General features: G+C 46.1%; 1 protein-coding gene across 1 annotated transcript in view; it reads right to left on the bottom strand.

Moving 5' to 3' along the window:
• Positions 1-3,082: 3,082 nt before the first annotated feature.
• The window catches only part of rab34b (RAB34, member RAS oncogene family b), a 68,665-nt gene continuing 58,464 nt past the window's right edge, over positions 3,083-13,283 (bottom strand). The window contains exons 9-11 of the mRNA XM_085965024.1: positions 12,795-12,885; positions 10,727-10,834; positions 3,083-9,295 (exon numbers count right to left, since the gene is read on the bottom strand). Of these exons, the coding sequence (XP_085821150.1) occupies positions 9,228-9,295; positions 10,727-10,834; positions 12,795-12,885 (267 nt within the window). The 3' untranslated portion in view covers positions 3,083-9,227. The remainder of the gene's footprint in view (positions 9,296-10,726; positions 10,835-12,794; positions 12,886-13,283) is intronic.

The raw sequence follows: 13,283 nt of genomic DNA, 5'->3' as shown, positions 1-13,283 counted from the left end.
AACAGATTATCTGGCCATTCATCCATTTGCTGTTTTCGAACCTTGATACGCAACAAATTATTCATGCATAGTTGTGCTGGGTCCACACGGGTAGGGTCACATTCTAACTTTAAATATTTTCTTCACTTTAATTTTTCTTTTTAAAAAGGTGAACCTATGTCCCAGAACGACACAGTTGCTTACATTTCTGCTGCAGACTGTGTTCTGTGTCATGATGTGAAATACTGTTATGATGCATGCTCGTGGGTCTACGGGCTCCGCTCCAAGCAGTGATAGCTCATGGAACCCATGGAAAGGTTGGTCTCTGATGTTGTTGAATTCTGAAGCTTACATCATTGCAGTGTCAGCTGTGGCTCAGTGGGTCGTACTCATGCCTCTGGTGTCAGAATGGTTGTGGGTTCAAAGTCCCACTCCATGGAATTTAAGCAAAAAAAAAAATAGGCTGACACTTCAGTGCAGTACTGAGGGAATGCTGCACTGTCGGAAGTGCCGTCTGCTCTCTCAGGCGGACGTAAAAGATCCCATGGCACTATTTTGAAGAAGCACAGAGGAGTTATCCCTGGTGTCCTGGCTGATATTTATCCTTCAATCAACATAACAAAAACAGATTATCCGGTCATTATCACATTGCTGTTGGTGGGAGCTTGTTGTGCGCAAATTGGCTGCCATGTTTCCTACATTACAACAGTGACTGCACTTCAAAAGTGCTTTGAGATGTCTAGTGGTCATGAAAGGTGCTATATAAATGCAAGTCTTCCTTTTACCTGTGGAAGGGCAGCTGATGACAGAACTATGGGCCCGATTTCGTGGCTTGTGTGGGAAGTGGTCGGATTCCCCCGAATGTGGGGTTTCTGACACACAAAAAAATGTCAGCCAGCTCCACGCAATTTTCCCTCAAGTGGCCAATTAATTTCCAGCGTGTGGGCAGCCTTGCTAATTGTCCATTTCTAGTCAGGAAGCCCCACAGTATGATGTCATCATTCGTGGTGCTTTCAAGGTCCACAGCAAGCATTGCTTCCTCTGTTGGTTTCCAAACGAACCATACAGGCTGGCAGAGGAGCCTGCAGCAGCTGTGGCCAGTGCCAGACCCCGAGCTGCCTCCAAATTCGACGAAGCTTCACTGCAGGCATTATTGGATGGGGTTAGGGCCCACGGGGAGGTCCTCTTCCCTAGGTCAGGCAGGAAGAGGCCTCCCACTGAGACCAAGGCTGCATGGATGCAGGTGTCAGCAGATGTCAACTCGAATGTGCATGTAACCTTGGCATCACATCTCTAACTCCTTCCTCTACTCCCCCACAGGACCATCCAGAGCCCCCGTCCCCACTGTGGAGGAGGAAGAGGCTGTGCAGCCAGACTCCTCAGAGGAAGCTCCAACCTCTGAGGGCGCAGCGTCAGCAGAAGTAAGCGCACCCAGCACCAGCGCAGACACTCACACCTCGGGTGGACCTTCGGGACAGAGTAGTGTTGTCACCCGGTGTTTCACAGCTCACAAGTGAGCCTCAGCAGATTCTGGAGACAGGGACAGCAGTGGAGAGTCCTCGTCGGAGGGTGCAGGGCTCTGCCAGCTCAGCTCAGCTGCGCTGCATGTCGACCCTCTGCCTCTGGCTCTATCCGCAAAAGAGGTGATGGATCCCCATGCACAGATGCAGGGGTCTCTGGCAGGTTTTGTCTGCAGGGTCGCTGCGAGTGTGGAGCGAATGGAGGAGTCCATAGCGACCATGAGCAGAGCCTTTGTGGAGTCATTGGTGCATGAACACATCACCATGGAAAGGTTGGCAACCTCCATGGAGGAGATAACTCGCCAGGGTGCGGAAAACATGGTGAGTGCTCATAAGAGAATGACATCTCTTGAGCAGCGTTGGCCACCTATTGAACAGAGAAACCAGACCTTCATGGAAGTCCTTCTGAGTAGGACTGCCAGTGCAGAAACGGGCCCCCATGGCCCCCTAAAGCGCAGCAAGGTGCTCTCAAGCCACTTCCAAGCGCTGGCCCCTTCTGGCCTGTGCAGCTTCAGGTGAGCGAGCAGCAGCCTGGTGCTCCTGGTGCTCATCCTGCTGTTCCTGGTTCTGCTGCTGCCGCCTCTGCTGCTGGAGATCCTCTAATGGCAAGAAGGGAAGGAAAAAAAGGCGTCCCATGCTTCTTGTAGATGCCTCCGCTGAGGAAGCACTGAGTGAGGGTGGCGAGAGGGGCTTCCCAGGAGATCACATTGGAGAAGTGTGTGTGGCTCCAACCTTCCACAGCTGTGCCTAAGCCTTGAAGAAGTAGCCCCAAGCCTGCAACAACAAGGTCCTTCAACATACAAGTGCTGTCCCTTTAAATCGCAGCTTTCCCGAATGACCTGCAGCTGACAGCAAGCAAGCCGGCAAGCTTCACGCCAGGTTTCATCAGCGGGGTTCCCCACAGGCGTGTTTAGCGTGGGGAACCCCACAAAATCGCACCGGCCCCTGAAAATCGGCTTAAACATGAAAATAATTGGTAATTAGTGTTCCAACGGCCAGTCCCACCAGCGGCGGGCAGGACTGAATCGGGTTGCGGAGAAACAGCAGTCCGAAAGTCAAGCGGGGGGGGGGGGGGTCACGATCCGCTTTTTCGGCGATTTTCGGCCCCTGGCCGCATGAAAAGCCGCCCGACGGCTGTCAGAAAATCAGGGCCTATGTGTCTGCACTTTATGTCGTTCCCCTGAAGTAAAACCACCTTGAACTCAGCATCACAGAAACATTTGAGAACAACCTGGAGTTACTCATCCATCATTTTTTGTTTTCTCCGTCCGTCTCTCTCTGCGGGGTAAAGCAGTGAGTCTCTGCTCATTTTTTATTACCTTCGACCCCACCCCGTTCCATCCCACAAGCCAGGTAAAGTTCGTTTCAAGATACTACTTGAGATCCTACAGTGCTGTTTGGTATTTACACGGATTGACGTCTTACCTCTTGCTGCTGCTGATGCTGATGGGTAATGCTTAGCATATCATGATTGGAAACGGAGCTCATGCTCTCTCCCAGTTTACTCCATCTGCCGCTAAACCTATTACAGTTCACACTCTGTGTAGGCCTTAGGCTTCAAAGTAGTTTCACTCGTGACTAGATGACTTTTACAATAGTGAAAACATCTTTATTACAGGAACACTTATCATTCTACAGTGAAGTGAAAAAAAACAGGTGGACATAAAGCTGCAGCTTATAAAAAAAAATATGATCACAATAATGAATACACATGCACAGAAAACAATTCATCAACCATGATAACCACAAACATGGAGGAACTATTTGTGCTTCTATCAATAGGTTTGCATTTGATACTGTGCAAGATTGTCACAGAACCATCGGCCTTTTCACCTCACTTTATCACAAAGTTCTCATTGATGCACAGAGAACAATTTGGGGTTTATATGTTTTGGTTTTCATATGGATGGATTGAATTCCCAAATGCTTACTCCCCTCACAACAGATAAACAAATCCAAATCACACTACTGGATATTAGTGAGGAATACATTGCATTTGTAAGAAATTCCATTGGCCGTAACTTATTCTGAATGTATCTTGTTACAGATATCGTACAGTGTGATTTCAACCTTTTTCGATCAGTAGCACTTTTAAAACTAGTTGACTGAATTATCAATAAGCTTTCCATACTTCTGCGTTCATTATTTCCATTTATTAATCTTTCTAAATGGACGGCAAATCAACAGTTGTGCGACTGCTGGATTTAAATGTGTAAATCAAAAATAGGTTTGTGTAGATGTTTAACCCCTGAACTTATTTGTAAGCAGGAGAAAACATTTAGATCACAGTGATACTGCAGACGCTCATTTTACAAAGCAAGGCTGTTTAGGTCACTTTGATGAAGTGACAACACCATGGGGGTAGATTCTAACTTTGGCCTGGGAGGGCGGGGGGTGTTGGGAATGGGTAGTAATGGATTGGCCACCCATTACACACACCACCCAATCGCCCTTTCCATTGAAGTCAATGAAGAGGACAAGCAGGCGGGGTATATAAGGGGGAGAGCTGTTTTCTGATCCCACCAAAAGTTAAAATTTGCCCCCACGTAATTTCGATTTGGACAAGGATTTAATACATTTTTTGATATGATCACGCATGAATAAAGGTGCGTAAAAAATAATCATACAGTGCAACAAGCAGGTTTTTTGTGTACAATGGATTCAATTATAAGAAATGTACTGTAAGTTGGCTTATAAGTATGGACACATGGAGTATATTTTCCTCTAAATTTAAAGTTAAAGAAGCATTCTTTTAGTAAACTGTTATTATAAACTTAAAGCACTGGAGAGGTACCACCAACGCTGCCTCCACAAGATCCTGCAAATCCATTGGCAGGATAGGCGCACCAACGTCAGTGTTCTCGCTCAGGCCAACAACCCCAGCATCGAAGCTTTGACCACGCTCGATCAGCTCCGATGGATGGGTCACATCGTCCACATGCCCGATACGAGACTCCCAAAACAAGCGCTCTACTCGGAGCTCTGACACGGCAAGAGAGCCCCCAGGTGGGCAGAGGAAACGCTTCAAGGACACCCTCAAAGCCTCCTTGAAAAAGTGCAACATCCCTACTGACACCTGGGAAATCCCTGGCCCAAGACCGCACAAAGTAGAGGAGAAGCATCTGGGAAGGTGCCGAACACCTCGAGTCTCTCCGCCGGGAGCAAGCGGAAGCCAAGCGCAAACAGCGCAAGGAGCGCACATCAACCCAAGCACCCCACCCACCCCTTCAACCACTGTCTACCCCACCTGTGACAGAGTCCAGGTCCTGCATTGGACTCATCAGTCACCTGAGAACTCATTTTTAGCAAGTCATCCTCGGTTCTGAGGGACTGTCTAAGAAGATTATAAACCAATGAGAGTTGAGTAACATAACTTTTCTTTAACTTTCCTCACAAACTATCCTTTTAAAAGGCTTGCTCCATTGTTTATTTCGAGCTAGGCATCATATGGGATGGTTCAGTGCCATTGTAAGAAGTCTTTATCTCATCTTTAGGACATCCCAAAGCACTTAACAACCAACAAAGTGCTTTTTAACTGTACTCACGAATGTTATATAGGCCAACATGGCAGCCAATTTGGGTAAGTGAGGAATATTGGCCAGAGAACTTTGCACCTTGGGAGCAGGTCGTTGCGACAGGCAGGTGAAGGAAGGGGATTGAAATACAAAAAAAAAATAACAAACTGGCATTTCATGGTTTCAGGACATCTCAATGTACTTCACGGCCAAAAAGGAGAAACATACATAAATAATCCCACAAATAAAAGTAAAAAAAACACAACCCTGTTACTGAGTTGTGATTCCACCTGTGAGTCACTTTTCATTGAAAATTAAAGAAATAAGGGTGTGAGATGTACAATGGAATTGAATGTGGATACATGATGTGCGAGAACCATTGAGCAAACTTTCAACTCCACCACACACAGAATTCTAGTGATGCTGACAATGGTGAGGTCCAGGCCACAGGCCCCAGGCCCCAGGCTGTCCTCACTGCAGGAGATTGTGTCTTCACAACCAGCAGCATCAAGGGAGAAAATGAAAAAGGAACATTTTTAAATTAGTTTGTGGGATGTGGGCATCGCTGGCAAGGCCAGCATTTATTGCCCATCCCTAATTGCCCTCGAGAAGGTGGTGGTGAGCCGCCTTCTTGAACCGCTGCAGTCCGTGTGGTGAAACTACTCCCATAATGCTGTTCGGAAGGGAGTTCCAGACTTTTGACCCAGCGACGATGAAGGAACGGCGATATATTTCCAAGTCAGGAAGGTATGTGACTTGGAGTTGATGGTGTTCCCATGCGCCTGCTGCCCTTGGTAGAGGTTGTGGGTTTGGGAGGTGCTGTCGAAGAAAAAGGGGACTTTTTTGGAGGGGCGGGGACTGCATCCAGGCACCCTGGGTCGCCTGGGCACAGCAAATATTAGAATATGAGGCAGGTCGGAGCTAGTAAAGAAGCTCGCACGAGTTTCTGATATTCGTTACGCCCAAGGGATCCAGTGAGCTTGCACACAGACCTAGAAAGAGCTCCCCTAACAGTCTATGGAAATATTAGTTTGGATTGCCAGCTGTTACCATAATACTGAACTACTGTACTAACTACTGCAAAGATACAATAGATTTGGGTTAAAAAATGCAGGAAGCTGCTGAAGGCAATGGGTTAAACCATAATGCTAAATAAATCCAGGTTAAATTTGAACGACATGTACTGAAAGAATAACCCTGTATTGGACGATTTTCAACCAATTGCTCTTCTCCCTTTTACAAGTATGAATTTGTTCTGTTTTCCCTCATCATACGAACGGCAGGTCAGACAATCTATGTTTTATTGCAAGTTTCTGTCGTCAGACTGCGAAGTTTCATGGACAGCCTCAATTTCTGGAGCACTTAGTGGCGCCCAGCACCTCAACAGTCACCAAGATATTTGCTGAAGAACTATTCTCACTTTAGAAGATCTGGTGAGAGAAGATCTGATTGCTAGATTTTTGTTAGCCAAGGATGTTGAGGATTACGGAACCAAAGTGGGTAGATGGAGTTAAGATACAGGTCAGCCAAGATCTAACTGAATGGTGGAGAAGGGTCGAGGGGCTAAACCCCTGTTCCTATTCCTAGGGTGCCAATTTTTCTGGTACCTCTGCCCGGGTGCTGGACGGGCACAGCACACACCAAGCGCAATGAACTGGTCTATGTTTCAGTACGGCCATAACTTGATGGGACAGGTCAATTGAATCCCCTGGTTACACCAGCTGGCACAGGTTTACTCCATGACAGAGTCTAAAAACTGCAGCCAGAAAGCTGCCAGCTGACCATAGAACCATAGAAGGTAGGAGCAGGAGTAGGCCATTCGGCCCCTCGAGCCCGCTCCGCCATTCAATGAGATCATGGCTGATCATCCAAACTCAGTACCCTGTTCCTGCTTTCTCCCCATATCCCTTGATCCCCTTAGCCTTAAGAAATATATCTAACTCCTTCTTGAATATATTTAATGAATTGGCCTCAGCTGTCTTCTGTGGTAGAGAATTCCACAGGTTCACCACTCTCTGGGTGAAGAAATTCCTCCTCATCTCTGTCCTAAATGGCTTACTCCTTATCTTTAGACTGTGACCCCTGGTTCTGGACTCCCCCGCCATCGGGAACATCCTTCCTGCATCTAGTCTGTCTAGTCCTGTTAAAATTTTATAAGTTTCAATGAGATCCCCTTTCATTCTTCTAAACTCCAGCGAGTATAAGCCCAATCGACCCAATCTCTCCTCATACGTCATTCCTGCCATCCCAGGTATCAGTCTGGTGAATCTTCGCTACACTCCCTCCATGGCAAGAACATCCTTCCTCAGATAAGGCGACCAAAACTGCACACAATACTCAAGGGGTGGTCTCACCAAGGCCCTGTAGAACTGCAGCAAGACATCCTTGCTCCTGTACTCAAACCCTCTCGCTACGAAGGCCAACATACCATTTGCCTTCTTAACCGCCTGCTGCACCTGTATGCTTACCTTCAGCGACTGGTGCACAAGGACACCCAGGTCTCGTTGCACTTCCCCTTCTCCCAATCTATTGCCGTTCAGATAATAATCTGCCTTTCTGTTTTTGCCACCAAAGTGGATAACCTCGCATTTATCCACATTATACTGCATCTGCCATGCATCTGCCCAATCACCCAACCTGTCCAAATCATACTGGAGTTTCTCGGCATCCTCCTCACAGCACACACACCCACCCAGCTTTGTGTCGTCTGCAAACTTGGAGATTTTACATCTAGTTCCCTTGTCTAGATCATTAATATATATTGTGAATAGCGGGGCATGATTTCCCTGAGAAGAAAGGGTCTTATCCACAAGGCTGCTGCCCGCCCTTCTCTGATCCTTCAATCAAAGAACATCTAGACACAAGGCCTTAAGGCCTGCTTCTTTGGGGCATCCCTTCAAATGGACACCTGGTTCCCGAGGCACCACGAATATGAGATGGGAGGGTCAGGAATGCCCTCTCCCATCTCATTTGAATGACTGCCCCAGCCTGCACTACAGTCCACCTCTGTCCTGGTGGGAGTGCCCCAGCATCGTCAAGGGGGCAGAGATCCATAACGTTGGCTCTCCACCCATGTTGGCTGTGCTTAGAGTAAGTGTCCCCTGGCCACTTACACAGGAACATTTACCCCTCTATCTGCTGCAGGAGAAACTTAATTTGTAAGTCAAGTGGTGCAAAAGGTCATCTCATATATAGAGAAAGGAAATAGCTTGCATTTCTATACCTATTATCATGCAGTTGAATCATCTCAAAATTACTTACACAATTAATTACATTTTTGGATTGACTGGTTATGCTGACAGGATTAAGGGTCCTATTATGGTGTTGAAAAAACATAAAAGATGTCCTAGCAACAGTGTCCCCTTAACACATAAACACTCAAACTCGGCAGTTCCTCACATTAGCGCCGAGTACACACAAACATCACAAGACTTTGGTTCAGTTATAGGACTGGAAATATTATTGATTTGTGGTGCTATGTGCAATCTTGTCGAGTCTTTGCATACTGTTAAAAATGGGCCAGGCTTTCCTGGTTCTGCATTTGGGCTACTGGATCACCCGGGTGCGGTAAATACAGGAAAATCAGGCGGGGAGCAGCACAAGGGAGCCCACCCAATTTTTCATCAATTAATTTAAGTGGATAGAAAATTGAATGGGCTCCTTTAAGAGCGCGTGCTACTACTTGGCCGGTTTTCCATTAGTTGTTGTGCCCCAGGTATAAAACCAGGAAAATCTACTGAAGTGTATTTTGGTGGACACCACACTCCCCTTGTAACTTCTACTTCAGGCCGTTGCTCTTTAATTTTGTTTTGGAGAGGTGATGGCTTAGGTTGAGTACATAAGTGGTGCGAGACACAAAATCTCCTACAATGGTTTTCTTCCTGGTTCTGACACTGAGTTCAACCCAGCTGGTATCACAGTGAGCTTCAGCACATCAGAATGCTCCTTTTTCCATTCACAATTAAAACGTGACATGGGATTGACATACGTGGCAAAGGCTTGACAGCAATTTCTTGGAGATATTCTCAAGCGGACAGGGTTCCTCGCGTGACACTTGCTCGATTAGCATTTTGTCGTCCTTTAACATTTTTTTGCATTACGCAGATGATCAGTGAGTGGCTGGTGACACGGTTTTGTTGGCGTGAGAAATCTTTGGTTAAAAACTGAATGTAGTGCAACATTTAATCTCTTACGTTGGCAGTGCGGCTCACTGTCACTGACAGCAGTTAGGCTTGGACTTCTTCGCATTTCTAAACTGGTTTTTGTCATTGTTGCTGATGCCTGTAGAGAAAAACATATTTGTAAAAAGTACCGTTACAAGATTGTACACCATTCTTGCTTATTATACTTTATTATAATAAATTCAGAGGTATTTTATTCAGCTTATAGTGGAAATGAATACTTACAACTTCTGTAATTTGCCCTCTCCCCGTACCCTGATCAGATTTTCTTCACTCTCCTAAAGAAACCGAGGCCCATTATAAGTTCCCTCCCTCCTGGCATGGGGTCACTTAACGCCCTATTTACCCCGGCACTTTGGCTGCCCCCATCTTGGGCAGCCTCCTGACCTGTTTCAGCCGGGACGCCACTTGTAATATGTAAATTGGGTTCCCGCGATATACATCAGACCCCGATTTACAATTTTGAGGTACAAATGAATGGAACATACGACGCCACCAACTCCGCCCCTGCATCCCCCGCCACCACCCCGCCCCCCCCCCCAGGTCCAGCCATCAGCCGGCCGATTTTCCGCCCTCCCCAGCCAGCGAGCTGTCTTGGAGCGCCAGTTTGACACCCACAGCTCGCCGGACGCAAGTAAATGAGGCCTGCGCCACAACGGGTGGGCAGCGGGCACACTCTGCGCGCCAACTGCCCGTTGTGTGCCTCAAGTAAAAAGTGGCCCCATTGGTGAATTTTCACCTTCACCACTTTGACGTTAAACTAGCAGAGCCCATAGAACCTGACAGATTTTTTATTAAAATAAAAAATATATATATTTCTAGAATGGGAGTATGATCCAGGTTAACGCCCAGGCTATGACGTTTAAAATGACCCCTAGTGACTCACATTGGGGAAATGTTTCACACCCACTGACGTAAGAAAACTACTAGGCACTTGGTCTAAGCGTTAAACAAAGCTTTAATCAACTGTTTTACAACATGGAGTCTAGTTGTGTCCTTCACTAGTTCCTGTTAAGAATGTCCTGCGCAAGCTGGGCCCGTGCCCGAGTATTTATACTCTCCCTGGACAGCGCCACCCGCAGGCCGCTCAGTATTATTTCATAAGTCTTTCTTTCCTTAATAACTGATTCATGTCACCCAGTTTGATTTACTTTTTAAAACAGTTATTGTCTCCCCCCCCCCGCCCCCCACACTGTCAGCACACTATCTCACTTTGCTAGTTGACAGGGTAGTTAGGTAACCAGCTCCTATCTCTACTAAGTGTCACTATCTGTTAGGAGGTACGTAGAGCCTCCCATGAAATTGACTGCTCATTTTTATTTTCCTTGCCTAGGTGGCTTGCTTCACCTGTGATGACCCAGCCAAGATCAGGAACTCATGGTGTGGGGAGCAATATCATTTTTTTAAATAGATATTTCAATCAGCTTCTCCCCATCCCCAAATGAATCTCCTTTCATTGACCTGCTGCTATCATGACAACTACTGTGAGCTGAATAGAAGTGATATCGTATTTTATTAACAGAATACTTACGAACAACATCCCCAATCTTCCTGGGGCCAGTCTTTTCTAGCTCAGCCAGTACATTGGCTTCAAAGGTCAAGGATGCCACCCTGAAGAAGAACTCCTTTACATTCTCTCCTAATGACAAGGAAGAAGAACGAGTTAGCATTCGATCGAAGGGCCACAGCATATTCTACTGGTACAGTTTGTTTTATCGAAGTGTAGCTTTCTCCTAGGCGCCGCAGCACAAAGGCGTACCAACATGTCAATACCACAGAGGAGCGGGGCAGGTACTCAATCATTGTGGGGAACGACCAAGCGGAGCAGGCCCCTTAGACCAGGAGAGAAACAGAAAGACCAATCACCATTGGCAATCTCACACAGCTCCTAACACAGAGCTCAAAAGTTCCATATGGATGATGCCTAGAAGCTGGTCACTTGCCTTGTTGAGTTAGGAATGATGTGTAGCCCAGGGACACCCATGAAGAAAACAAAATGAAAAAGCCCACAAACATGTAACCGTCCACAATACAATGACATCTAAAGCGCATATCACAATATACTCCTGTACATAATACCAGCACAATAAGGAAGAGTAGAGAGGAAAGTACCTGACTTAAAGTTGGAAATGCTATTTTTATTTTGTAAAATTCACAAAACTGTAACAGATTCTTTAATGAAAATGCTGGTATTTTGTGAGGAAATCCATAAATATTTGATTCAACTCATTTCAGTTTTGCCAGGCTAATAATATGAACTCTGATAAAGTAAACTGCTTGCCACAGGTGTTTAGTAGATTCTATTTTAGACGTTTGGGCTGATTATTGGAATTTTGGAACTTGAAATTTTTTTACAATATACTGAAAAATGGTTGAAGAGCGCCATCTATTGGAATTGTTCAGCAGGTACCATGTCTTAGCCTTTACGACAACTTAGAGTCATCAGGAAATTCCTCGGGGATTCTTCCAATTGAACGCCATAACCAGCAGAAATGTCATTTACATGGGTTTATCCGGAGTTTCCGCTGAAGTTACAGTGGCCGATTGGGACACCCCCCTGGGCAAATTCCCGGCGAACGCCTTTACTGTAGCGAGGCAGCCAAAGGCACTTAAGGGGGGAAATTTGTATACCGAGCAGGAATTGGGAGAAAAGTTATGATAGATGACGGAAAAACTGCTCAAAGAGGTAGGTTCTGAGAAGGCGTTGGAAATCTTGGAGAGATGTATCGAGATGGAGGTTTAGGAAGAGAATTCCAAAGTACTGGGACATTTTGATGGAAGGCCCTGCCACTGATGATGGAGTGGGGGGGACATACAATACTCGGAGGATGTGAGCTGGGATGTAGGGCTGGAAGAGATCATGGTATGATTTGTAAACTAGTTCAAATTTGTCATTATTATACATTGCTTCCAGATGAATGTGTATTTGTCCAATACACACACGCCCCTGCCAGGAGCATTTAATAAAATATTTGGCACGATCTCCCCAAAATTGTGTGTCCACTCACTCTCATTTCAATATTACCCATATAATGTTCAAATTTTGTAATCTAAAACAGGGCGGGCCTCGGTTCTATCAGGGATAGAACCTTGCACACACTATCTGGTTCTATATTCCTCCCAAGGTTTATGAAGCGACAAGTAAAATTGGAGAAATGTGGTCAATCCCACAATGTTTACTTTGAACTTAAAAAGGTTGCAATCTCTTTTTTTTTTAAATTAATGTAAAAGTAACACAGCAGCCTTGAACGGTTAAGGGGTCACTGGAGGTGATTTTGACTTTGGGCGATAGCGTAAGCGGAGCAATATTGGATCAGCTGCCCATTATATATCTCTCCCGAATTTCATTTCCATTGGAAGCAAAAATTGGGAGAGGCGTATAACATGCGGCAGATCCGATATCGCCTCACTTACACTATTGCCTAAAGTTAAAATTATCCCCACTGAGTCTAAAACTAGGCAATGGTCCATTCTCTAGTATTGCAATCTCTTCACTCAGTAATTAACTAGTGTAAAGGAGTGACCAATATCAGACAGTATGCATAACAAAACTATTGCTTTTTCAGAATGAAACTAAACTAAACTCACTTTATACTCACCTGTTAGAGAAGACACTACCCAATATTCAGCTTTTATTTCCTTGGCAATTTTGATGGCATCTTTCTCTATCAGGTTGTACTGGGCGCCAGACTGTAAAGAACAATGAATGGTACGTTGTGTAAATGGTTTGAGCAAAACACAGCCTAAATTCTACTGCAGCACTTTCAGGGAAGTAGAGTTGTGGGATCATTGGGGCTCAGTTTTATCTCCCAGGCGGGAATGCGGCCGAGCGAGTGGGAGGCTGGGCCGATTCTAAGTGCCGGGCCTCATTAGCATGCCTCTTCCCGACTTCCCGATCAACAGGGCTGGGAACTCTGTGGGAAGCAGCTGCCCGCCTGTTAAAATCGTGTGGTTGGGGACCTGTAGGAACATTCCCCAACACAAGATAAGTGGCTGCAGAGCGAATCCCGATTGGGGGAGAGGTGGGGGCGGGGCGGAACGAAGCCTCGAGCGGAGGAGGCCCAAACTTTCCTTGTGGGGCCTGAAGG

This window comes from Somniosus microcephalus, chromosome 22 (assembly GCF_052327205.1).
Source record: "Somniosus microcephalus isolate GS21.2 chromosome 22, FLI_Smic_1.0, whole genome shotgun sequence".
Lineage (NCBI taxonomy): Eukaryota > Metazoa > Chordata > Chondrichthyes > Squaliformes > Somniosidae > Somniosus > Somniosus microcephalus.
This window is presented reverse-complemented; position numbering and strand designations above follow the sequence as displayed.